This window comes from Psittacula echo (genome assembly GCF_963264785.1).
Source record: "Psittacula echo genome assembly, chromosome: 5".
NCBI lineage: Eukaryota > Metazoa > Chordata > Aves > Psittaciformes > Psittacidae > Psittacula > Psittacula echo.
Genome location: NC_137739.1, coordinates 5,646,261 through 5,672,158, shown reverse-complemented (window position 1 = coordinate 5,672,158; position 25,898 = coordinate 5,646,261). Strand labels below are relative to the sequence as shown.

At 53.4% G+C, this 25,898-nt stretch overlaps 2 protein-coding genes across 5 annotated transcripts; one reads left to right on the top strand and one right to left on the bottom strand.

Annotated features, from left to right (window-relative positions):
* The first annotated feature begins 536 nt into the window (after positions 1 to 536).
* On the top strand, positions 537 to 17,558 carry MAFK (MAF bZIP transcription factor K). 4 transcript variants are annotated; one of them, XR_013956960.1, is made up of 6 exons: positions 537 to 671; positions 8,295 to 8,374; positions 9,540 to 10,407; positions 14,518 to 14,614; positions 16,482 to 16,581; positions 17,095 to 17,558. XR_013956960.1 is itself a non-coding variant. In XM_080618906.1 (3 exons), the coding sequence occupies exons 2-3, from the start codon at positions 8,339 to 8,341 to the stop codon at positions 9,972 to 9,974; spliced, it is 471 nt and encodes a 156-aa protein (XP_080475032.1). In that variant the 5' UTR covers positions 537 to 671; positions 8,295 to 8,338; the 3' UTR covers positions 9,975 to 14,124. The 4 variants fall into 4 exon arrangements, 1 of the variants encoding a protein (XP_080475032.1); XR_013956961.1 differs by lacking the exons at positions 14,518 to 14,614; positions 16,482 to 16,581; positions 17,095 to 17,558 and adding an exon at positions 13,809 to 14,124; XR_013956962.1 differs by lacking the exons at positions 14,518 to 14,614; positions 16,482 to 16,581; positions 17,095 to 17,558 and adding an exon at positions 13,809 to 14,124 and having other exon boundaries at positions 9,540 to 10,448.
* A 687-nt stretch (positions 17,559 to 18,245) lies between these two features.
* TMEM184A (transmembrane protein 184A) lies at positions 18,246 to 22,504 on the bottom strand. Its single transcript, XM_080619380.1, has 8 exons — positions 22,271 to 22,504; positions 21,512 to 21,677; positions 20,566 to 20,656; positions 20,399 to 20,474; positions 19,736 to 19,827; positions 19,317 to 19,486; positions 19,024 to 19,221; positions 18,246 to 18,607 (listed from the first exon to the last, which is right to left on the bottom strand). The coding sequence occupies exons 1-8, from the start codon at positions 22,493 to 22,495 to the stop codon at positions 18,357 to 18,359; spliced, it is 1,269 nt and encodes a 422-aa protein (XP_080475506.1). The 5' UTR covers positions 22,496 to 22,504; the 3' UTR covers positions 18,246 to 18,356.
* Positions 22,505 to 25,898: the final 3,394 nt, after the last annotated feature.

Genomic DNA, 25,898 nt, shown 5'->3' with positions numbered 1-25,898 from the left:
CACACATATACACACATACATGCACACATACATACATATACACACATACATATACATACATACATGCACACATATACATACATATACACACATACACACATATATACACATATGCATGTACACATACACACAGATATACATACACACACATATACATACATATACATACATATACATACACACATACATACACGCATATACATACATACACATATACATGCATACATACATATTCACACACACACATACATACATACATACATAAACATGTATGCGCACACACACCCCTCCCAGGCCCACGGCGCTGCGCACCCCGGTAGGCGTCTGTTGGGTGCTAGTCACGTGACGCTGCCACTCCACCCAGCTCCCCGCGCCCTTCGCCATGAATGAACCGCGCGGGGGGGGCGTGGCCTCGGGGGTGGTGACGCGCCGGTGGCGGGGCGGGGCCGGGCGGGGTGACGCGCGGCGTGACGCGCCATGCCGGAAGCGGCGGGGGCGCTGGTTGGTCGGCGGCGCGGCGGGGGGGAGGGGGCCGCCCCGCGCTTGTTGTTGTCCGCGGGACTCGCTGGCAGGGACGGAGGGAGCCGCGCAGCGCCCCCGCCACCGGCCCCGCTGCCCCCCGCCGCCGACACCCGCCACGGGCGCGCGCGCGCCTTCCCGCCGGCGCGCAGGTGAGGAGGAGCCGCCCGGGCGCGGCCGGGTTGGTGGGGGGGGGGTTGGGGGTTTGGTTGGAGCTGGGAGGGGATGTGAAGGGAGACGCCGGGGGGGGGGGGGTTGGTCCGTGCGCTGCCGCTGACTGAGGTGGGGTGTGCGGGGAGGTGTGTGTGTGTGTGTGTGAGGTGGGGGGCAGCGGCTCGGCACGGTCCGGTCGGGTCCGGTTGGGCGCGGCGGGCGGGGCGGCTGAGGTAAAAGTGCTGAGTCACCACCGCGCCGGGCACGTGGTGCCGCCGCCCCTCGCACCGGGCCGAGCCGGGCGGCGCGCACGTGGGCCCGGGCCGGCGGGGCGGCCGGGAGGGGGGCGCCGGGGGAGAGCTCGGCTTGGCCGCACCGTGGAGAGGCGGCGAGGCGGGGGCTCGGCGGGAGCCGCGGTCGCACCTTCCCCACCCCAGCGTCCCGCCCGCGGGACGGGCCCGGCGGGTGCCGCCGCACCGCGAGGTCCCTTCGGGAGGGGCCGCGCCTGGGCGCTGCTTTCCTCTTGTTGTTGTTTGTTGTTGTTGTTCCCCCTCCCCTCGAGGCTGAGCGCGCTGCCTCTGCCTTTGAATGGCTCTTAAAATACATGAGGAAACCTGTTGTGACGCCGCACGCTCCGGGGTCTAAAAATAGCTGCTTTTGTAGTACGGAGGGAGCAAGCCGGTGCCGGGCAGCGTGGCGGCGGCGTGCGGCGGGCACCGGGCGTGGCGGCGGCCGCGCAGAGCTGCCCTCTGCCCCCGGAGACACCGCTCCCCGTCCCCTGGGCTGCGAGTCGCGGGTTGTGTTTGGGATGAAACGCGGAGAGGAGCGTGGTGGGATCGGGCTGGTCCCGGAGCCTGTCGGAGGGGTGTATGTGTGCGGAGGGGGGGGGGGGAAGGTCAGCAAACGGCGTGTTCTGTAGCCAAGCAGGGATGGGGCAGTGGGTGGAAAGGGGACGGTGACATTGTGGGTGCCGTGTGACCGTCTGGTGGGCGCTGGACGGTTTGGGGGTTTAGTCATTGATGGGGTGGGTGGGGGAACCTCGTCCGGGCTCCCTATGAAGGCAGTGGTATAAGGTGGGGAAGCAAACGGGCCGCGAGTGAGGGGAACCGAGAGCTCAGTGTGTCAGGGTCTGTTTCCTTCCTCCTCCTCTTCCTCAGGCTGAGAGCCCGCTCCCTTCCCTCGTGGGCTGCTCCGCGGAGGGTTTCTCTTACCGACTGCGCTGAAAGCAGGCCATGAGGTCTCAAATTAGGAACGAGCCCCCTTTGGGCAAAGTTGTTACAGAAAAGGGAAAGGCCTCCATTTTCACTTTCACCTGGCACCCACCTCCTTTGCTATCATAGTCCTGAAGCTCAGCCGGGGCTGGGGAGGGTGGGGAGAGGGGACTGATGAGAGGAAAGTGTTTCCCAGGAAAGCTGCACGCCTTTTTCTTGCGCTTCCAGTCCTCACAAGCCCTGTCCGTGGCGATGCGCAGCCCTGTGCCCCAGCCCAGGCGGGGTTTAGCAGCACATGGATTTTACCTTGTGGGTTTTTTTTCCTCACTGCTGAAACGGGCGCGTGTTGGTCCGGTTTTCCCCCCTCTCCTTCCGTGTGTACACGGTGCTGCCTTTGGAGAAGCCTTCCTCGTGCAGTCACTTCCTAGAGGTGATGGACGTCATGGTTGCCCAATGGCAGCGCACTCGGCTGCGCGGCACCCGAGTTAACTCTGCTCCTACCCGGTGGAGGTGCTGAATGGGGGTCCAGCAGCAACGGGCTGGGGCACGCCATGACTCTTGCCTCCAAGACACCCTGCCTGCTTGTGCAGGCTCTGAGGCATCAGGGCTTTGTGCCACAGCAGCGTTAAACGTTGCTGGTTGCATTGCGCCAGGCTCGTGCGCTGCTTCGCAAGTGTTTCTGAACCAGAGGCAGAAATGTGTTAGCTCTCTTTTTGTTTGGCTGTCAAGGCTAGCGTGCTTTGTCATGTTTTATGTCATTTCTGCGCCGTCACCCGTCTCGGCAATCTGTTGCGGCAAGGAGTTCAGTGCCGCCGTGTGCCTCCTGAAAGGGAAAAATACAGATCAGCTTGATAGGGTCTTATTTCCATCAGTGTTTGGAAGATGATTAATGGTGTGGAATGCGCTGCAGAACTTGGTATTGAAAATCTCTAGCTGTGTGAGATGTCTGGGAAGCGAAGAAAGGACAGCTGGGAGCGCTGGCCCCCGCGGCAGTCGGGGTTTGTGGGATAAGCTTGCTCACTGATCATTTCTGTAAACATCCAGCTGTGAAGTACTTGAGCGGTGCTAGCACTTTCAATTATCAGGAAGTTTCAGGCTCAGCACCCTGTAGAGATGAGCAGGCAGTTTCCACTTCTGTCTGAGCTATTGTTTCAGGCTGTCTTCAAACTCGGGCAAGTGACAGAATGAGCTGTGACCATCAACACAAGAAATGGGGGGATGCAGTATTGAGAGTGATTACCCTGCCACTAAGCTCACTAGCAGAGGGACAGGTTGCATAGTGAGTCACACTGCTTTGCAGTATTGCAGGACCCTGAATAGCGATGTGCTGTGTTCCATTTTTAGCAGCTGATGAAGATGTCCAACTCGATGGCTGGCACGTGGGGTCAGGAGCAGTGTAGTTAGGAATCCCAGTCCCAGCTCTGCCCCAGGATCCGGCTGTGCATCCGAGCAAGTTATTTGTTGCTCAGTGACTTAGCTTGGCTGTCCGGGGAGGTGCATCTCTGGGCTGGTGATGCTGAGGCATAATCCTGGTGTAGCTCTGTCACTGTGTTTTGTAAGCATGTGACGGAAAAAGTGCTGTATGCTTTCAGTACCAGGGCTCACTGCTGCATACCTTTCCCTTTCAGCCACCTCCTTGGTGGAGTTTCTGAGGTGACACACAAGCATGCCCTCCTGGCACTCTGTATCCTCTGCTGCCTGGCCATGGGCTCTCTGCAGCATCTAACTAGGTTGTTTACCAAACCACCGAAGACTGTCTGATATATGTCCAGGCTTCCCCAGAGAGTGCCTCAGAGAGCTGTGTCCTGGCAGCTCTCAAATGTGCTCTGAAGGTTCCTGAATCTCCACTTTGCTGTTGGATGCTGGTTCCGATCCATAAGGGAAACGGAAAGCTGGCCAGCTGGGCGAGGGCTGCATGGAGCTCCTCTAGAACAGTAAACAGTGACTCACCCCCTCCTTGTGTCTTCTCTCCCTTCATGTCAAATATATTGCCTCGCATATGCTTCTACTCTCTGATTCACACCATCAGCCCATCCCTCCCCGCTCTCATTACAAATGACTGACAAGCGTCAGTCTGCTTTACAGGATGTGTGAAGATTGTCAGAGCAGGAGAATGGCTTCTTGAATGATAGAGAGAAGGATGGTGCTCTGCCTACCATGCTGCAACATGCTGGAAATCCGTGTCATGCCTCTGAGCAGCAGAGGCACGGCCACGAAGATTTAAGCATCTCTGGTTCCCTTCACCTGTCAGCTCAGATGTTATCCTTGGTAGGCACTTCCATTTGGGTAGCGCTTTGGAGCTGGGAATAACTTGTGAATAGATGAGAAATTTAACTAAAATAGCTGCCTGGGGATTAAATCACTGCATTTGGGATTGAGTAAAGTATTCTCTGTGTAACTGTGCTCAGTGGCAGAGATCCCCATTGCTGCTTGAACGTCATGCTGGTTTTCTGCCCTCTGGAAGTCATCACTGGCCTGGCTGGAAGCAAGGGTTGCGTGTTTTCACTTTGCTGTATGTGTCTGAGGATGGAAGCTGAACACCGGCAGGGCTGCCTGCCAGGCTCTCATGTTCTGGCCAGGGTTGTCTTTCAGTGTAGAAAGAGTTTTAAGATTCGAGTTCATCCGCAGTTGTCGGGTGTCAGCAGTGACTTGATAGTAATTCCTTAATACACGACGCGCTTTGAAAGCCCTGTAGCGTGGAAAGTCTGAAATCTCATTCTGGCTGTTTTCTTCCTTAATTGCAAGCCTGGTGTGGAAAGCACCATCCTGCCTCTGCCCGAGTCAGGCTTTCTGCTCTCTTCGCCTTTCAAAGTGGAGGAATGGCAATCTCTATAGACGGTCCAAGCCGAGACCATCGGGCTTGGGATGTCAGCCAGAGACCTCCAGGTTTTTGGGAGGATGCTGCAAGAGGCTGAGGAATCGACTGAGAGAGGGAGAGGGCGTTGGCAAGGCTGTCAATGGGTAACTTTATTGCAGAATTACAAGGGCGCTTTATGTAACACTCAGTCAAAACACTTGCCTAAATACAAGTGTGAGCTGCGCTGGAAAAGCCTTTGCCCCTTACAGTTGTATTACTACTTGCTGCTTTATTTATGTAGCGTTTGAAACGTGTCGTGCCGCTTACAGAGCAGCGATGTAATGCAGTCCTTGTTCCAAAAAAGCTGAGCTCCTAATTTTAGACGTGATGCAGCAAACGCAATTAAGAAAAGAAGGGCAGGCATAGGGTAAAGACTAAAAGGGTTCTAATAATCAAATCGCAGGTAGGGTCCCAGGAGACCCCTGTGCAGCATGTTTAGGGAACGCTGCTGGATAGGGCACGTTTGCAGGCTGGTTTGTGTTGTGGGGTTTTTGTCTTCTGTTTGTGGGAGATGCTGTGCTTATTTCAGTCGATAGCTGAAGAGTCCCAAAGAGTCCTGATGGGGAGGATTTTGTAGGTGGAGAGATGGAGCCCGAGGCCCCAGAGGGCTGCTGGTGAGGGTTGTGAGTGGTGTTGTATGGGTTTCGAGCCTGGACCACGCCTGTGGGTTCACCTAGTACAGAGATAAGGCTCACCCTGACACCTGAGCCTGTGTTTCCACTTGCACTACCAAATCCTGCCCTTAGGGTCAGGACAGACCCCAGTCTCCCACCCTTGTGTGAAGAGGGCCCAACCTTCTTGCTCAGCTCTGGTGCAATAGGATGGCTCCCAGTCCATCTCGGAGGGATGCTGGCCCTTCCAGGGTGCAAGTGGAGCTGGGCGTGCAGCACAAGCCCGTCCGCTGAGGAATGTGCAGGGTCAGGAGATGTAGCTTTGACGACATGGAGCAACAGGTGACCAAAAGGGTTTTGTCACATGGAGCCGGAGCATCGCAGGGGTGGCAGGCAAGACCCCACCGGAGGCGACCTCACCCCTTGGCCCTTGTTTGCCATGATATTTTACGTTTCTTTCCATCTCGGCGCAGCCAAGCGGCCCTGTTCAGTTTTTCCATCGCCTGGCGTAGAAAGTGCTTTGAAGCCGCGCTGGGTGAGGATCAAAAGGGTTTTTCTGTGTAATTGGTGGGTGTGACGGGTCTGCCGTCGGCCTCCCCCTCCTTTTTGACTTTCCTTTTCCGGTTTTAGCGGCGCGGAGTGCCGGCAGCGTGCCCCTTTCCTTGTAGGGATGGGGGCGGCGAGGGAGGGGGGGATGCCGAGGGAAGGAAGAGTTTCTGATGCTGTGGGAATGTGAGCTCTCAAACTCTGTAAACAGCTGGTGACTCACTGCATAACTATGGCACCAACTGCCTGCGCGGCTGCAGGGAGGGGGCTGCCGGCCGTTTCCTCTACGCACTGGCAGCGCCTCTGCTCTCCTGAACTCGCCGGGACCGTTGGGCTGAGACCAGGAGCTTTTTCCTTCCTCCTCCGTGCTAGCGCCTACGTCTGCGCCTCCGGCCTGGAGGTAGGGGTGGGTGGCCATGGCCCGGTGTGGAGGGGAAGCGATGGGGTCTGAAGGAGGTCCTGCCTGCGGTCAGCCCTTGTGCAAAACACTCAGTGGGTCGGGCGCATCCGTGTCCCTCGGAGGCTGGGACTTGGTCCCCTGCGGCCCCGGTGAGGCAGGGGCTGTTGGAGGTGTGCCCAGGGTGGGGTTCGGTGCTGGAGGAAAGGAGGGAAGGACTCGGTGATGCTCTAGAAAATGCAGCGCACACCAGTTGCTGTAAGTGGTCCATTCATCACGGAGCATCTTGGCTTGTGTGCTGTGCGGCTGTCCTTGTCCCTCCTCCAGACATGGAGAGCTGTGCTGTCTCGGGCTTAAAAATAGCGTAGGCGCCTAAATACACTCCCTAATATCTAGGATATTATCTCACAGCTTTGCACTTAGGGGATTGGTTTTTTTTCTCTCTCCCCCCTCCTTGCTCTTCATCTTGATCTTTACGTAAGTCGTGTGATGATGAGGTGTCTCGACTGATAAAGCTCAAGTGACAGCGGCGCAGGCTGAGCCAGCACCTTTACCCACACGGCTCCCACTGGTCCCCAGCCCCACCTTTGCCCCCTCCCCAAATCCCGCCGCCCCCTGTTTGCAGATATGAATGAGTTTGTTTACTCTCCGACGACCTCGTGATGTCTTTGCACAGACATGACCTGAAGTCATTATTGCTTTTGGGCTTCTCTGTTTCCATGGCGACTGTCTCCGGGTTGGCTACTTTCCCAAGGTCACCATGGCAACTATCAGAAGGGAATCATGCTTGGGATGCTTTGGCTGGATTTTTCATGAATGATTAGGATGTGTGACACGATGCAGACGTGGAAATGGGGAGGGTTTGGGCTGGGCTGGAGAAGGAAGGAGGGGGGAAGAGGACTCCCGCCAGACAGGCTGCGTGCTCTGCGGTGCCGCTTGGGTGTGCATCGGGGGGGTCCGGTGCCTTGTGCTCTCCCCGCTGGGGAGCCATCGGCAGAGGCTGTGATGGTGGCACGGCTGCGGTCGCCTCTCTTGTGGTAGGTACCAGACAGAGCTCCGTGCTGCCGTCACCACGGGGTGAAGGTTTCTGGTGGAGGTGCGGGCAGGTGGGGTTTCTGCAAGGCGCTGGTCAAAGGGGTGCAGTCTCGTGCTAAGGTGAGAGTGAAGGACAGTGTCTCGGTGTCTCGCTGTCGGTGGACATGCCTCCATGTCACTAGAACCATCAGGCAGGTCAGCTCTCGCAGCCTGGGGCTGAGAGGATCGGGAAGCAACAGTCTTGGTGCGTTGGGAGAGGCGAACTCCTGCCTTTGCTTTGTTATCGTGGGGGGCAGTGGAGGGGGGGGGCTTTTGTTTCTGTTGTTTGGGTTTTCTGGTGGCGTCTCTTTTGGGTGGGGACGGCGCTGGAAGCAGGTTACAAACCAGGCAGCTGCTTTCTGGGTTGCTGATTCAATTTCGAGCCGGGTTAATAATAATCAAAATAAGAATGAAGGGAGTTGCTGTCTTGTGGCTTTTCAGTGCCTTTTATGAGCGGAGGTAACTCTTAATTCAGTCCCTAATAGGCCATTCCGAGCGTCTGGGATTCCTCTGGAGGGAGGTGAGCGAGTGAGTGGGCCTGAGAGGCCACACCGTGCACTCCCCTTGAGAAGGGGAGGCATATTACAAGGTGGTGCATGGTGGTTAGCCTAACTGCTGTTTACAGACAGGAGCTGGTGTAGTTTTCCCCCTCCCTGCCCTGTCCTTCCTACTTAATCTTAGCGTAGTTAATAACAAAATATGAGGTCTTCAGCATCAAAAAGCAGTGCACTTGTCAACACAGATTTCTTGTGTCTGAATGGGGTAAACTGATCTCTGAATCCATCCAGGTGTTTTAAGCAGCTGCGTGGTTACTGCTTCTATAGGTGGTGGAGTTGGGGGCTTCCACTGTGTGTTGGGTGTCTGCTTCCTACCTTCACCTCTGACATTCATTACTGTAACCTGAAAATCTTGTTTTGTTTTTCCAGTTGCAATTTCTGAGCAGTTTTGTCCGGAAGACTGTGCTCAGGTTATGACGACTAATCCCAAACCGAACAAGGCGTTAAAGGTAGGGAAGAAGGCTGAGTGGGTGATGCTGGGTGGCGGGGGAGGCTGTCACAGAACCGTGCTTCGAGCGATATCAGTTATGCATGACTGTTCTCTTTCATTCTGAGAGACTCTTACAAACAGGTGCTCATACAGTTTCCTACTATCTACAGGAAAAGTTAGGGTAGAAGGATACTGGTGATAGCCCAGAAAGATGGCATAGAGGTATCCTGGCTGCTATCCAAGAGACTTTTGACTTAGCAGGTATTGGCAGCATCCTGAAACCAGTGCTCCCAGGCCTGTCAATGAAGTCTTTCTCATCTCAGGACTGGAAAGCTCTGTGGAAAGGATGTGTTCAGCTGGTGTGTCTCAGATCCATGAGACAGTAGATGCCTCAGACATACCAGCTTAGTGGCAGTCTATGCATGGGTTGCACATGCATTGTCACAGTTCTTTTCTCCTGTCCTAGCGTTTCACTCCAGATGTTCTGCAGTCTCTGAAGAGACAAAAGGATGATGTCTTAAAGGTTCTGCGCTCAATGATCTTAAAGGTCTTTTCTAATCTAAATGATTCCATGATTCTTAAAATAATTGTGGCAGCAAACCTGCTTGAGAAAAAGGCACAAGGCCTTGGTGTCTTTCTTATATACAGAGTCTGGCCTGTGCACCAGGAGAACCAAATCAGCCTGTGGTCCTGTGGTCCAAGCAGGGATTTGTTCACTACTTGAATGAGCGTTCTTCAATGAAAAGCCACCAAATGCTGAGTTAAACCTTGCATATAAGTGGCTAATTCTGCTTTTGAGATGCTGCACCGGTGTCCCAGCATAATGCTGGGAAGAGGTGTCATCTTTAGCATTCATAGTATGAATTCTGAGTCCTGACAAAGGAATACAGAGGGCTTCAGTCTGCTTGACATTTACCTCCTTAGAAATCTTACTGTTCAGCTTACACTGGGTGAGAGAGGCTCACTGCTTTCTCTGACTTAAGAGGGTTACCCAAACCCAGACGAGAAAGCAGTGCTCAGATCTCTGCAGATGTTTTAGTGGAATATGTGTTCTCTGCAGTGCTTTGGGGGTGTTTTCCAGGTAGGGCTGTCACGTTGCTGAGGGGTGGCCTGTCTCTCTTCTACTGTCCAGAGCATCCATTCACATAGGGTTGCTGCTACCCCTGTGCTGTTGGTATTTGCAGGTAAAGGAGGAGTCAGGAGAGAATGCCCCAGTGCTGAGTGATGATGAACTCGTGTCAATGTCCGTACGGGAGCTGAACCAGCACCTGAGGGGTCTCACCAAAGAGGAGGTCATCCGTCTGAAGCAGCGGAGGCGCACGCTGAAGAACCGGGGCTACGCTGCCAGCTGCCGCATCAAGCGCGTGACTCAGAAAGAGGAGCTGGAGAGGCAGCGGGTTGAGCTGCAGCAAGAGGTGGAGAAGCTGGCCAGAGAAAACAGCAGCATGAAGCTAGAGCTGGATGCCTTGCGCTCCAAGTACGAAGCACTCCAGACCTTTGCTCGTACTGTGGCGCGAGGGCCCATCACCCCGACCAAAGTTGCCACCACCAGTGTCATCACCATCGTGAAATCAGCCGAAATCTCATCCAGTTCTGTGCCGTTCTCAGCAGCGTCCTAGTGCCCTCCGTGGGGGGGAACTAGCAGCCTTTCAGAAGGGAGGGGATAAGGCTCTTACGCATTGTTCCGGAGTACTTGGTCACGTCAAGAATTGGCATTTTAACAATTCTCTTCCCAAAAGTGTAAAAAATAGGAGAAGAAAAATAAAACAAGAAAACGAAAACCCCACCCCAAACCTACAAAGGGAACTTAACTGGCTGCTTCTGTCTGGACTCGGTGGCTCCATCAACCTCCTGTGTCCAGGATTTGAGCTCTGTATGCAGAACAAATAACAAGATCTGCTTCCTCCTTACCCCTGCCTCCCCCAAGCCCCTCTCAGCTGTGGGCAGCTTTCCAGCTGCGAGAAGATACCCGAGGAGCCTCCGGAGTCTTTGTGAATGATGCTCAAGAGCCAGGAAACAGATGGACTGTAGAAATCATCATGTGAGATGAATGTATGGAAAAAGGAGTTTCCTATTGTGGCATCCTACTCCCTGTAAGAAGGGTTTCCCCCTATCTTCCCCGCTTCCACCTGATATTATGAGGGCAGGGATATAGGCTTTTTGGATTAGGTTTCATCCTGCTATGAGTAGATGGGAGCAGGAGGACGATGGAGACTAATGCTTGGGTCTGACCACACCCATTAGGAATAACCTTTCGTTTTCAATCCATGCTGTTAAAATATGAGAAAATACATCTATTTTACATATTTTAATATGCCCCATTACCTGTGTGGCCTGTAAAAACACAACTACATTGCAGCCTCCTTTCTTCCAAGCCCAGGTTTCCCGATAGCTCCTTCCCTAAGGTGCGCCTGTGAATTGGGTATATTTATGCAGTTTATTTCTTCCAAGTGATCCGCAGTCTTGAAGTAGCAGCTGCTTTGTTATTTTTTTCTGGATTCCCTGAAGCTGATGAGGGAAGGAGGCACAGTAAATGCTGTGAAGAGCAGTGAGAAGGGGAGATGAGGAGGAAAAATGCTGCAAGTATTGCCAGGTGGAGGCAGAACTGGCTGCGAGAAGGTGGGACAGTTCTGCTGGGATCAGCACTATGAGAAGGGGTTTGTGCAGAGGTATTTCAGAGAGATGTTTTTAAAGCACTGAAGTGTAACTAAAGGGCAGTAGCATTCAGACAGGAGGAGAGAGCTTCCAGAGCCTTCTCTTTGACAAAAGCATTGGCAGGTTAGCAGTGAACATCCTAGCTGGTTAGCAGTGAACATCCTAGCTGGTTAGCAGTGAACATCCTAGCTGGTTAGCAGTGAACATCCTAGCTGGAGAGCTGGGCTCACCAGTCTTTGACCAGAGAAGGGCTGTGGGGAGGTCGGATGAGAGCTGGAAGAGTCTTTTCCTCTCCAGAGCACATCAGGCGCTGAAGTTGGGATCCAAAGCGTACAGTGAACAACCCTCAGTGTTCAGACAACCTGTGTGAACGTGACCCTGGAACTTGACGCTTTCTCTTGCCAATGGGTGGATTATCCCGAGAGGACAGGATGGAAAATCAGTGTGTATGTAGGGGACAGAAGAATTGGGATCGAGAAGTTGTTTGAATGGCTCTGAGCAGTGGTTTGGGAGAGGGATTTCTGGCTCGGCAATGGGCAGGAGGTGGGAAGCTGAAAGGAGCTGAAAAGATGAATGTTTCCAGGTCACTGTAAAAAACAAAATAGCTATGTTGGTGTTCATGTGTTCTGTTGTTGTTCGTTTGTTTTCCTTTTCGAAGGAGGAAAGAAAAGAGACTGAGAGTTTTTGCAGGGCAGGTCAGAGACTTGTGGAACGGACGATGCCTGTTGTCACGCAGGTGAGAAGAGAATGAGATGGTTGAAGTTGAAAGGTGAGGAGAAGAGCTTAGAGGATTTGGGCTCCAGAACAGAAAGCAAAGATCACGGAGAATTCACGAGTGGCTTGGACTGAAAGAGAATCATCAAGTGCCACCATTGTTGCAAAGGGGACAGTGAACTGGCACCTGACACCCAGGATAATTTGTTGTTTGAGGCCTTGAATAGCGGTAGGTTTGTAGATGTTTAGTGAAGCCCTACTTGTCTTTGGAAGAAGTTGTTAGCTTGCTTTTCCTTTTTTTATGATTTTACTTCGTTTTTCACCTTGTCATCGGAGTCTCTGGATGGATTTCCCAGGAGGGTCCTTTGTGAAATAGGTTAATGAAAAGAGAAACCTCAGACTTGGTTTCTTGTTCAGTCCTCAACATCGGCAGCCGTGACCTTACTGAGCCAGAAAGGGTGTAAGTGAAACGCTTCCCAAAGGCTCGTTACCCCTGCCCGATCCATGTGTTATGGAGGGGAGCAGGGAGTTTCCTTCGAAGTGATTTTCCAACACGTAGAGTTTGGATGACACTTAGCGTTACCTCATTTCTCCTCCACTCCCTCCCTATCTCCGAACAGGCAGATCGATGTCCTGTGTATCAGTACCAGTTATTGACTCCCACAGCAGAAGCTGAGGAAGAGAAAGATGTTACTGTCATTTCCTGGTCCTCTCATGTTCTCCAGCTCACAGACATTGGAATCTTTCCCAGACCTTACAGGTGCCTCCGAAAACAGGCAAAATGGAGACTCCTGGCACTGTTGGGGCTTTAAATGAAAACTTTAATGAAAAAGGCCAGTTGACTTGAAAACACCCAAATGCTTCCAGTCTTTCAAACAGCTCCAGAGCTCCATAACATTCCTGGCTAGATAGGAACACCCTCTGGCTGCTCTTGAACCCCGCACCGGGGCAATCAGACCAGGGGAACTTGGAGGTCGAACTTGGTTCCATGGGGTCTTCTTGCTGTTGGAATGGGTTGAGAAACATATCTTTACGTGGCACTTCCCTTGTGGCCAAGTGTTTCTTTCATTTCCAGTTCTTGGAAGGAAGGGTGCCAAAGGCTTGTCCAGGTGATTGCTAGTTCAGTGCTGGTAGGCACTTAAATCTCTGGTCACTCGCTAAAGAACAAGAGGCCTGGGTGTTGTTAAAGCTGTTGATACCATAGCCATGGTAGGTAATCCATATTGGATATCCATAAGGACCACGTGGAAATATTTAAAAGAGAGAGAAATATATATATAAATATATAATTATATACATTTTATCGTACAGATTTTTTCGTAAAAAAAAAAAGAAAAAAAAACTTAATTTTTTTTCCAAGTTTGATACTGTAAATCTTTATTAAAAAGAAATTGCCAGTCCAGGGCTCCCTGGGTGGTGACCTGGAGGGGAATGAAATGTCCTGGCTAAAACTTCCACAGAGGGATCAGAATTGCAAGGTAACGTGGAGGGAGGAATGACCCGAAAGCTGTTGTGACCGTGTTGGAGACCCAGCTCCTCCACCCCGGAGGGTCCCTCCAGCTTGGGGTTGTCACGTTGCATTCCTCTGGGGGTCGGTTCGTTTCTGTTGTGGTTTTCTTCTTTGTGTTTTATTTTTTGGGTTGTGTTCTTTGATTTTCTTGGGGGTTTTTTTTCCTCTCCGTCCTGCACTTGCAAGCCTGACACCCAGGGCCAGCGCGGCGTGTGGGGAGCTGCCTGCAGCCTGTGGCATCCCCCCGGGCCGTACCTCTCGCTTGTCTCTTCGCTGCAGTAGTTTGGATGCTGGGGGCTCTCTTCTCTGCCCCTCTTTCATTTGTGTCATCCCCTCCCCTGCCCCCCCCCCCCCGGGCCACGCTGCTGAGGAGCAAGGGGGGGAGCTCTGGATTTGAATGCTGGGATCCTCTCCCCATGGGCCTGGCCTTGCTTGGGATGCTCCCCATCCGCAGCGTGGGTACCAAGGGCTGGGCGGGAGGCAGGAGAAGACGGAAGTGTTGGGGAGGGACACCTCTGTTCTTGTGGATGTTTGCTGTGCTCTCTATTGGGAATGAGGAACCTTTTCCCTCCAGGGCAGCTCCAGATCCCTTTGAAGCAAGTCAGCGTCTCTGCTCTTGCCCAACTCCACTGTCTGCCCATGGAGAGCGGGGTGACACCGGAGAGGGGATGAGGCGCTGATGGGTGAGCTGTGGCAGGGCCAAAGCCAGGCCACTGGACGGCTCAGTCCCGGGGAGGAGGAGAAGGTGGCATTTTGTTTTTTCTCTCTCAAATCATTTAAACTTCATTGTCATGATTGTTTTTATTTAAAAAAAAAAACAAAACAAAACAAAAAAAAAACAAAAAAAGGAAAAAAAAAAAGAAGAAAAAAGAAGAAAAAAGATTACAAAACCTAAAACCTTTTGTAACGTGGATTTGTTTTCCTTCGTCTGTATTTCAGTCTGCTGGGGTGTTTCTGTAGATGGTGGATACTTGCTTTCATTTTTTTAATGATAGACGTCTTCTGTTTTCAGTTGGTTTTGTTTTGGTTTTTATCACCAGCTCATTCTATCCTCTGTGGTTACTCAGTAATTTCATTTCAATATTTATTTTTGTGCTGCTTTTTTATTATAAAATAAATTATTGATATACCAAGCAATGTGGATTCCTGTTTGTAAGGCGGATAGCCCTGTGTATGTGTCCATTACTTTCTCTTGACAGCCACAACGTAATTTATTGCTGTAAATTGAGCTGCAGTGACTGGTTTTTTTGTACCTTTCCAATAAAGCATTTTTCTGGTTTCAGACTTGCCCTGGTCTATGGTCAGCGTTTTGGAGCTTGAATTGATCTTCAGTGGAGTGTTTTCCTTGGGGAATTTTGCCCGTGTATCCCCATTCTGACGGTGAGCAATGGGTTTTTTAGGAGGCCTCAGCGTGATGCTGCTTGGGGTTTGGCAAGTGTCTGATGAGCCTGGTGTATCCCCCTTGCCCAGCTCCTGGCCTTGCCGTGGTGCTTCCCTGGTGTGTTTGGAACATGCTCAAGGGATGGCTCTTGTGAGTTGCTTCTCTGGTAGATCCCATGCTCGGAGCACATGGCTCTAACCCAGGCTGTGCCTCTGTGTGTGATCAGTGGGTATTTATGGTAGCACAAGTGGAGGCTGATAGCTCAGCAGACTCCTGCCTGCAGTCATGGTGTTGAGAGCTGGATGCTCTTGGCTAGGAGGCCCTGTGCATCCTACATAGGTCACGGTGCTGGGGAGACACCCTCCCTCTGCTCCTGTGGGTTGTGAAACAATCCTTCACTGCTTTCCTGCGTGACTGCTTGTGAATAAATCACTTTAACCCCTTACATCAATATTTCATTTATATTTCACCCTGTTTGGGCTCTAAAGAGGTGGCAGCTTGTGCCCGTGTGCTCTGAGGGACCGTGTTAGCTTTAACTCCCTGTTTCACATGGTCAGTTTTCCTTAGATCAAAGAGGAAGCCAGTTGGTCTGTGCCGGCTTGAGGCAATAGGTGCAGACGGGTGTGTTGGCCAGAGTTGGAATTGGAGGTAGGGCTGAAAAGGCTTTGTGTGTCAGCGGGTAGTGGATGGTCATTAGGTGGGGCCAGGCAGGCTTGGCTGAGCAGGGACCATGGTGGAGCCTGTGGAGTGATTGCAGGCACCCACTGAGCAAGAAGCTCATCGTCATGTGCATCAGCTCCTGCCTGGAGGGATGGCAGCGAGGAGCTGGTGACAATGGAGAAGAGAGGGAAATAGGCCAGTGTGTGTTGATGGAGAAGCACAATCATCCCCAGCTCTTGTGGCTGCCATGGCATGGTGTGCCTTGATGTAAGGATACATCCTGGACAGGAGCAGGCTCTAAACCTGCCCGACCCAAGCCCAAAAAGCCTGGGAGAACCATAGCTGCATCCCAGCCTTGTCCTTCGGGAAAGCCCAAGAACAACCGACAACTGGAGCCTGCTGCTGGCAGGGAGCAAAGCCTGTCCCTGCCTGCTGGCATGGCTCCAGGCACAGCCGGGCTCCTGTGTAGGTCACCCGTGTGCTCGCTGCCAGCTTTCCCTGTGTCCTTGCTGGAGAAGCGGAGGAGATGCGTTAGCAGAGGAGCGCAGGACTGTGTCTGCTGGGGAATGCATTGCTCAGCCTACAACACTGCCGGTGTTTCTTTTCCTAGTGGATCTGTTTTGACAGCCTCACAGTTTGAGGGCCCTGACAGTGCCCAGCTCTTTCCTTGCTCCCTACTCCAAGGAAAAGGAGCAAGAGGTCAAGCTCTCTCCTGCTGGTATCCAGCCCAGCATGGCTCCTTCAGGCTGGTATCACACTGCTGACTTGGATGAGCCACAGCTGGTACCCCTCCTCCTTGTTTCATTTGCACGAAGGACCTGTTTTACATATAATACAGTAATCAGGGCTTGACATAAATAGGCAAATGTTATTGTCTGCAGTGGGAATTGCACCTGCTGGCAAGAGCAATGAACGCAGCCCATTATGCACCGGAGTCAATCATTTGCGCGATGAAGTACAGCTCCATCTCTTGCTGTGTTCTTGTGCAAGTCTTTATCTCAGCGAGCATACCAACAGATGTGCCATCATCACCTTTGCAGCCTGTCCTCGCTTCTGTTCCTGCAGCTGTGGCCGGTCCTCTCCCAGGGAATGGAGAGCACCAAGATGTGATGTCCCTGCTTTGGTGCTGGCTGCAATACAATGCCAAGCAGTCTCGTTCCTGTGCACTGAAGCTGCCCTTTGCAGGCAGGGTATTTCTTCTTCCAGGATGCCAGGACCACGAGTGGATGCCTGGATGCACAACGCATATGGATCTAGTTGATGGACCTCATTGCAAGAGAAGTGGCAGCTGTCACCAGCTAAACAGGTATGGGCTGAGGTGCTTTGGAGCAAAGGGACTTGCAAGACTGGCTTAGTTATAGGCTGCTCGTGTGGAGTCCAGGCTTCCAGCATGATAAGGTGTCTCCAGTAACAACAAATAGAAGTTGTTTTGGTGCTGGAGTCTGGGCTTGGCTAAAGCAGATCCAGCAGCTCTGAACTGCTGCATCCACAGCTTAGGCGAGGGTTGGAAGAGGCGCAGTGGAAGGAGAGGAAGCAGGGGACTCACACAGACACTCTTTGTGCAGTGAAAAAGATGAGCACAAATCCTGTGGGAATGCCAGAATGTGCAGGATGCTGCGTGTGCAGGTATTTCTGCTGGGCCAGCAGCGAGGGGCAGGGAGGACACTGAGCTTAAGAGCATCAGCATTAGAGCAGGAACAGGCAGATCGTGGCTTTGCTTGCTGAGCTAAGGGAAAACGCTTGCCCTGTGGTAGAAATTGCTGTTTATTAGAAAAATTCATAAATAAAATGATTTCATGATGCGAATTTCATTTTGCAGATAAGAGGACGTACGGGGGAACCAAACAAATACTAGGAGTTGTATGTAAAACAGCTTTAAGCCTTACCCATCGCTTTGCCACATGAGTGCAACTCAGGCTGTAGGCTTGCCCTTGTCCTTTCACTGCCCTCTAACAACAGCCCACCCAGTGCCTAAGGACGTTCTCAAGGATCATCTTGGAGTAAAAATTGGGGGGAAAACCCCCAGAGAGGAAGTTTAATGGAAGGATGCGCGCTCTCCATCACTGATGTGGCAGAATCCCCCCATGCAGTATCTTCCGCTGCCAGCTGTCCTGCCCTGAGTAGTGGCATCCCCCAGCATCTCTGTCCCCACCACTATCACCCTGCTGTGCTCAATTCCCTCTTGCCTTCCCTCAGGTTGGTAAATAGCGAAGGGCTGGGAGGAACAGACAGTTCCCAGTAAGTGCATTCCTACCACCACCAGTCACGGTTTGGTTCCCTAATAAAGGCTCTGATAAGGAATCTGGAATCCCTTTTAACTTCTGATCCAGGCAGAGATAAGCTGGTTTGGACATAAACAAACACTTCTGTCACCGGCAGCTCTCCAAATGCAGCTGCAAGACCCCACGTTAGCCCTGGATGATGTCCTGTTGCTGCTCCCCGGGGAGTTACTCATCCAGCTGCATCCCCATCTGGAGGGAGAGGAGGATCATTTACTCCATGGGCTTTTCTGGGAGGAGGAGAGGGGGAAAGATGTAAAAATAAGGAATGATGTCTTTGAAGCGTTACGGGGTTTTGAGGTGAAGTGAAGTCACCTTCCTGGGCTGGTTTTCTCCACGGGGCCCTTGGAGATCAGTTTTTTCACTCAAATCAGGAGAAACTAGAGCAAAACCGTGCTGAGAAAAGCATTTCAGCAGTGCTTGGAGGTAGGAGGACGGCGAGGGTGGCTGGTCCATCCTATAGCCCGGCTCCTCTCCCTGCCTGGCATTCCCCAGCACGGGCATGGGAGCATTGAGGCACCAGCAGTGGGGAGCAAAGCCCAGGCTGCAACGCATGGCTGCTTAGTTGCAGGAGCAAAGATAGCCCCAATCTTCATACCCAAAGAGATGGGACAGCAGAAACTGGCACTATTTGATTTAACCTTTCCCTGGCTTATTGCATCTTCCCTTCGAGAGACTGGCTTTTTGGGTAGAGTTCCTGGCTTCTCAGTGCTCCCATTAGACCAGGTTGTCTCAGCCTTGAGACACCTCCCATTTGCATGGGTTTAAACGTCTCCACTGTCACTGTCCCTTCCATTGTCCCCTACAGCTCCTCATCCGACAGGATCAGCACTCTCTTCTCGATGCTTTTGCTCTTTCTGCTGCTCGGTCCATCCGCCTTGGAGGCCACGTGCCCATTCTCTCCTGGTGCTTTGCGCTCTGCCTCCTGCATTGACTGCTGGGTGTACTGCTGGTAGGTGGGTGAGAAGTTGTGGATTGCATCCTGGACGATGTCCTGGGGGCTTATGGTCTCCTTCAGCCCACTGGAGATGCTCTGCATCGGAGCAAGGTTTGCTGAAAAACAGGGAGAAAGGGGGGGGTGATGGGACATCAGACACTTATGAGCCCAAGTGCTCCAAGACCGGAGTGACACTTTTCCATAGCAGTTCAAGATAAGGGGTTCATTGTGGTCCATGTCAGCTTGCAGTGGCAAGTTCTAAGGAGAAGGAAGGCAACCCCAGCTCTGTGTCTAACGAGGAATCCTGTCAGCAGCATGTGCTGTAATACCAAAATCCCCTAATTCTGCCCATCCACATCAAGGTCTCTCTTCCTATCCGCTTGCTGTGGCTCATGGGTATCATGAGGGAATAAGAAGGAACTCATGGAGCACAGGAGAAGGAAATTGCTCCTGTGGTTTTAGCATCCCATTGGTAATGCTATAAGGGGGATCTCTTTAGTCACTGACAAAGAAAGGAAGAAGGAAAAGTTACCTGTTGAGTTTTCTTTCTTCTCTCTGTACACCTGGCAGGTGAATGCATAGCGCAGGGCAATGGAGGCAAAGAACATCTCAATGCAGATGATGAAGTTCTGGTAGCCAGCAGCCACTGTCCCAGCTCCCACCTCCTTCCCATCGATGATCTGAACTTCAGGGATCACCCCACATTTCTCCAGGACTGCCAGCAGCATCCCTGTGCAGGGGAAGAGGGATCAGCTCCGGTGCTGTATCCCTGGCTCAGGTGTGGTTATGGGATGAGAAGCACTGAGCATCTGTGGTGGTACCCACCTTGCCAGAAGGAGAGGAAGATGACTGCCTTGATAGTGATGAACTTGAGGACTGGCTCAAACGGGCGCAGCAGGTCCATGGTGGCAAAATAGAAGAGGAAAAGGGCGTAAAGTGCCAGGCTGACAGAGAAGTTGTAGATGATGGTGATGTACAGGTAGCCGCTTTGGACGCTGTGGGAAGAGAGAGATGATGCTCTAGGGTGCAGGAAGCAAAGTGAGCGCAACTGGAGGCAAAGAAGGATGAAATGGGGAGGGCAGAAGTGCATAGCTTTGCTGCAGGGGAGAGCACAGCCCAGGAGGGGAAGGAGAGGCCGGGAGAAAGGGGGGAGCATGGGACCACTCTCAGCTTTTCCTCTGTGGTGATGAAGCAGGGACCCCTCCTGCCCCCTTCACCCTCCCAGCCTAACCCAGCATCCTCACTTGAAGTCCCCGTCGTGGTACTTCCCGAAGGCCTGCAGGATGATGGTGACGATCGCCATGAGGGGTTTCACGATGCAGAACTGCAGCGTGGCCTGCATGGGGAGAGACACAGTGCAGCCTGGGCAGCAGGGACATCCCACTGCCCTCCCTGCAGCTCCTGTTACCCCCAGCCCCACCACACAACCCAACCCCTCTGCTCCCAGGACAGAGACACACAGGAGGGAGCAGTTCTCCATCACAGCAGTGCTGTGGAGTGAGACATGAACCTGCATATGGGAAGGAGCAGGGCTCCCAAAAGGCAGTGGGGCCACTCTGAGATGGGAGACCAGCTGATACGGGAACAGAGAGCCAGGATTCAGCCTGCAGCACAGACCTATAGAGGGTTAGAGCAGCTCAGGCTAACCTGGGACTGGACAGAGATGGCAATCTCAGCTCTGCAGTGGGAGGAGACCCTGACTCAGCAGTGAGTCAGCAACAAGGACAGAGAGCCCTGCTGCTGGCTGGGTGCCTGTGAGCAGGGTGAGCTGCCTCTCGAAGGAGAAAACCCAAACCAAGCATCTTGGGAGAGTGACAAAGCAGAGCCCTCAGCAGGGCAGTGGGGAAGGGACCCAGAGAACCTTTATCAGAGGGGTGCAGAGCCAAAGCCACCCATCGGGTACTCACCTGCTTGCAGAAGCGCAGGAACCCGATGGAGTAGGACATACCCTGAAGGCAGCAGGTCCCATAAAAGCAGCTGGATCTGGAAGGAGAAGCCGAGGAGATGCTGTTGGGGCTGCTGGATGGGGATAGTGGGTGCGGGGCCAAGGAGCTTGTGTGCTGCTGGGACTTACGCAATGGGCTTCCCACGGATCTCAGCCATGATGGTGCTCTCCCCTCCAAGGTACTCGAAGCACAGGCTCAGGAAGCTGTAGATCACGAAGGCTGGCAAAGGAAGGGCGGACAGGGTCAGCAGGGCTGATGGAGATCCGGGAGGGGCTTGGTACATGCCACATTCCTTCCTGCTCAGGTGTTTTGTCATCCACCCCAGCACCTCCTCAGCCTTTGGCGGATGGAGCCCAGCAAGAGGAGCAAGCAGAGTCAGACACACAGCACCATGTGCACAGGGTTTGCTGCAGATGCAGCAGCTCCTCTCTGCACACACAGTCTGTATGTGCACGTGGCAGCAGTTGTATGTCTCAGCAGTGTTCGTGGAGCCAGCCACCATGCACATCCAGACAAACCCAGGCAGGAGTGCAGCAGCCAGGGACCATCTACATGGAAAGACCTCAGCATTGCTAAAGGACAGCACAAGTGGCCAGCAAGGAGCAGGTCCTGAACAGCTTTATTGGACATTGCTTATTCTTCATATACTCCAAACCTGAAGTAATGCACATGCCCACACTCTCCACTCCTCAGGGGGTGAACAACAAGGTCAAGTGCAGCCTCAACCCTGAGAAGCTTCCCATGCACCTCAAATCACCCCAACTCCCCAGTTTCTTAGGTATGTCAACCTCCTGCTTTAGAGGAGCTGCACTTCTACCCCAAAGGCAGCCAGAAAACCTCCTTTCCCCAGGCACATGGTGCTGGGGTCCTTCTGAGGCTGTTGGAAAGGCTCATGTCTGCCTATGGGGCATCTGCTTCCTGCTGCTGATGGAGAAGGAAGGGGAAAACCTCTGCTTGGAGGAAAGGAAGTGAAAGAGGTGGAGATTTGCCTCTTTATGCAACCCAGGGACAGATCAGTGGGATGAGAGCCCTGCTTTGCCATCAGCATCCCTGCCAAGGAGAGGCTGCACTCACCTTCATAGCAGTCGCGCACCGAGTCAAAGTAGACGTAGTACTGGTGGCTGCCGAGGAGGAGGAGGCTGAGCCAGGAGTCAAAGGCATAGATGGGCACGATGAAGAGGATGCGGATGATGTAGCGCTGCTCCTTGGGGATGGTGTAATTCCTCAGGTGTGTGTAGATCTGCAAAGGGCCCAGTGTGTGGAGCTGTGGCTACCCCTGGTCAGGAGGGGAACCAGAGGTACCCCCCAGCCCGCAGGGCTGCAGGATGCTCATCCCCCATCAGCCCTCCATTGTGGTGAATAGACACACGAGACAGGCTCCATCCCAGTTCCTGGGGCACTCCCTTCCATGCAAACACATGGAAATCAGGTCCCTTACCCAGCTCTATGCAAGGAGCATGCCTTCCTCTGTGCCAGCCCCATCCCAGTGTCCAGAGGCACCAGCTTGCCTTCAGTAGCACCCAAACCCGTGCCCATGGGCAGTTGGTGGTGTGCATCCCAAAGGTACAGACCCTAAGGTACCAGATGAGGAACCCCATTGGGTGTTGCCTCCAGGCAGTGCCGATGCCCTTCTCTGGCAGCCATCAGGGAGCAACGGGCAAAGTCCACTGTGCCGAGCTGCCGGTACCATGCTCCCTCTGCACAACAGAGATATCCCCTCCAGGCAGCAACAGCAGGAGATATTTATCCAGAGACGAGTGATTTGCAATTAACTTGGGGGCAATCGATAGTCTGGCCCTAAGTGCTGAGCCCTGTCTCTGCCCCAGCCTGTACCTGGTGGAAGGTGATGATGAGAGCCGACCACACGAAGATGCCGGAGATGGCCTGTGCTGCTGTAGTGGTCAGGAAAAGCTGCTGGCTGTCCTGGGAGTCGTTGTGGGCAGCCACGAGCAGGGCAAGGGCTGGGGATGGGGAGGATGAAGCCAGCCTGGATGCTGTGCTGGGCCCCAGGGTGCTGGGCTCCATGGAAGAGGGCAAGGCACGTGTGGCATTACTCATCTGCAGGGAGGGAGAGGCAAAGGGAGAGGCAGGGCTGAGGTGAGCTGGTGAGGGGGAAGGTCGCAGCGCATTTCCCAGCCCACACAGTGTGGGCAAACCTCTTGTGAGGTTTATCTTCCCCATAGGGTTTTTCCATCCAAACCAGCCTATTTATGAGGGTTGGAAAATGCAAATAGCAGGAAAATGCAAACATCCTTCAAGAGCAGGAGGTGTATGCAAACATCGTGCCCCCAAAACACATGCTTCTCCTTCCCAGCCTTGCTTCTTGCTTCCTCAGAGGTCTTTATCCCACTTGTAATGGAAAACCTGCCTACGTTTGTGTCACTGTGAGTTCACTCATATTGCTCAGGACCCTTTTCCATCAGGAACCAGATATTTAAGGGTTAAACTCATCCTTCACCCATAATAATAACAAGTCCCTTATCTACTCACCATCTGGACACTCATCTCCTCCTCCTTGGGAGCCCAGAAAACACAAGAATACCTGTGATCCCCTCCCAAATTTAGCTCCTTTCATCACGCATGACCTGATGGAGGCAAAGTCCAAGGCTGCCCAAGACTGTTTGACATCACCCAGGTTGTTTGGCCAAAAAAGCCTTGGCCATTTTGGGATCATCAGGGTCTTGGTGTGCCATCAATGCCAACTCATCAGGGCAGCCAGTGATCCCTCCTGCACCAAACCGAGCACCAGAGAGCAAGCCTGCCATGATGCAGGCAGAGCTGCTGCCCTTTGGGGATGCTGTAGTGCTCCAGCATCTCCCCAGCAGGTCTGTCCTCCTCGAAGCATTGCCCCAAGGCGCGGAGCATTCCCAGCACAGAGAGTGGCTGGGGCATAAGGGCACCGTGTACCCTGCTGCTCCAGACAGCAAGAACCAGCCTAATAATACACTCTTATTTATAGGGCAGCTTCATATCTCAAGGCCAACAGATGTGCACACTGCCATGTTTGGCCTCTCTTTCTGCTAATCTACAGAAAGCTGCTTCTTCCCAAGTACAACAATAGTGGTTTATAAAACCCCCAACCAAAACCAATAACCTGCAAGCAAAGCTCTAACTATAGAGACGCTTCTTGGTGTATTCATAAACAAAGATTTTAGCTGCTGGGTAACAACTACCTGCAGATAAAACCATAAGCATGAACTGGTGAGAAGCAAGGATCTGCTGCAGATCGGAGTGGTAAGGACTGACCTTGGTCCATTTAAACACAGAAAACAAACCAAAGCGAGAGCTCGCCCTGTGGCCGCCTCTGCTGCCCTCTGCCCGAACCCCAGCCTCACAGGAGAGGAAACTCAGCTGGTGTCAGATCAACAGCCTTAAAAATACCTTCCCCCCCCACCCTCCGCCTGGCAGGAGCCGCCTGTAAGCGGAGATGCCCGGGGCAGCAGCGAGCTGGCGAGGAACCAGCAGCTCACCCGCAGTACCTGCGAGCGGGGAAGCACAGCCGGAGGTGGATGCGTGGATGGATGGAAGCAGAGCGGATGGAGCAGGAAGCGGGCTCCGGGTCTTTTCCTCCCTGTGCCTGTCCCGCGGCCCTGCCCCTGCCAGCAGGAAGAAGGGAGAGCCAGGCAGGGACCTGGTCTTTGCTCAGACCATGACGCTGCCGGACCTGCCTTGTAAACATTAACAGGAGGAGGGAGATAGCTCATGGCACGGGGAGGGACGTGAGAGCTCAGCTGCGCCCTGCTCCCCATCAGTCCTCACTCTTCTTGGGGGCTGCCCTGCTGCTGGCTGGGGCCATAGGCTGGATTTGGGCATTATTTCATAGAGTCATAGAATCACAGACTGGTTAGGGTTGGAAAGGACCTTAAGAGCATTCAGTTCCAACCCCCTGCCATGGGCAGGGACGCCTCACACTTAAACCATGACACCCAAGGCTCTGTCCAACCTGGCCTTGAACACTGCCAGGGATGGAGCATTTACCCATTCTTTGGGCAACCCATTCCAGTGCCTCACCACCCTCACAGTAAAGAACTTCTTCCTTATATCCAACCTGACCTTAGCCTGTCTAAGTCTGAACCCTCTGCCCAAACATCACGATAGAGAACAATCCAGTTCACTTCCCAGGACACAATGGAGAACCATGCTCATTGCTAGACCCATTTACCCTGTTTTTAACCCATCATTGTGCCACAGGTGCCCGGCCCAAGACATCCCAACCCCTATTAGCTTTCCCAGGCATGGCGGTAGGAGCACAGTGGCTCCAGCAGCCGGTCCCTGGCAGGCTCCCCGACATTGTCACACTCTGAAGGTGGCGGAGCAAGTCATTAAACACAAAAGCCTCGGTGCCGCTTGGAGACGGGGCTCCCAGCTCCACAGGTAATTAGATCCCGGCCATGCAAGGTAGCCGGGCAATTCAATGCAGTTAGAGGGACATTTGCTTCCAAAACAAAGGCGGCAAGGAGACAGAGAACAATATTAGCAGCAAAACTCAGCTTCTCAGTGCCAGTGCCACATCCAGCCTGGGTGTTTTCAGCCACTTTGCAGGTACCTGCCATGTCTACCTGTTACCCTCACTCCATGGATTATTACAGCTGCTAAGTGAGCACGGAGCAGAAGATAAACTGAGCAGTGAAACCTGCTTTTGGGGCTTTTTCTTTGCCAGGGATTCCCCTCCATCCGCAGGCTGCCAGAGCATCACATCCCTCCCATGTCCCGAAGCACACAGGACAAATCCCACCTTGTCCCTGTGAGGCCAGGGCAGTCAGAAAGGAAAGGCAAACCCCTAGTCCCCTCACCAGTGCCTGTGCACTGTTGGCTGTGTGCCACAGTAAAGCGGCAGAGATCCCTAAACCCCATCCTGGGGGTGGGATCACCCACATCCAGGCTCAGCCCCACCACAGGAGACATGCCTTTCCTCCCGATCGCTTTCAGAAAGCACCAGGGCATGGGGGTTATCTCCCTGCCCAGCCTCTCCATAGCACCCCCAAGGCCACCCAGGAGGAAGGATCTATAGCACATAGCTATAAATTGAGACAGGGAAGCATCAATCTCTCCTTGAGGCGATCCCAGAGGAGTGGGTGCCCCACACACAGAGGGCTTTTGCCATGCTGGTCCCATGGATGGCTGGGGCACCGTCTGCTCTGTGCCAGGTTACCCCCGGCTGCTGCTCACCCCCCCAGGACCCCACTCACCCTGCGGGGCTGCTCCAGGAGCTGGCCTGGCTGCCAGGCACCTGCACCTGCATCCCCTGCACCCTCCTCCAGCGGCTCGGTGGAGACTCCTCCTCCGGGCACCTTCCCAGCCCTGCCCGCTGTCAGCTCGCCCTGCCTGCACCCCGCAGCCGGAGCGGCAGGTCGGAAGAGCCACCCAACTTACCTTTCCAGTCTGCCACGCTCGGCACCCAACCCGGAAAGCAAACACTGATGGAAAGCCACGGCGCAGCCTGACACCCGCACACGTCCTG

Coding starts and splice junctions, on each gene's coding strand:
- MAFK (XM_080618906.1), top strand. CDS start 8,339: ATGACGACTAATCCCAAACCGAACAAGGCGTTAAAG. Junction 8,375..9,539: donor AACCGAACAAGGCGTTAAAG/GTAGGGAAGAAG, acceptor TGGTATTTGCAG/GTAAAGGAGGAGTCAGGAGA.
- TMEM184A (XM_080619380.1), bottom strand. CDS start 22,495: ATGAGTAATGCCACACGTGCCTTGCCCTCTTCCATGGAGCCCAGCACC. Junction 20,475..20,565: donor ATCCGTGGGAAGCCCATTGC/GTAAGTCCCAGC, acceptor TTCTCCTTCCAG/ATCCAGCTGCTTTTATGGGA. Junction 19,222..19,316: donor CTTCCTCTCCTTCTGGCAAG/GTGGGTACCACC, acceptor TCCCCTGCACAG/GGATGCTGCTGGCAGTCCTG.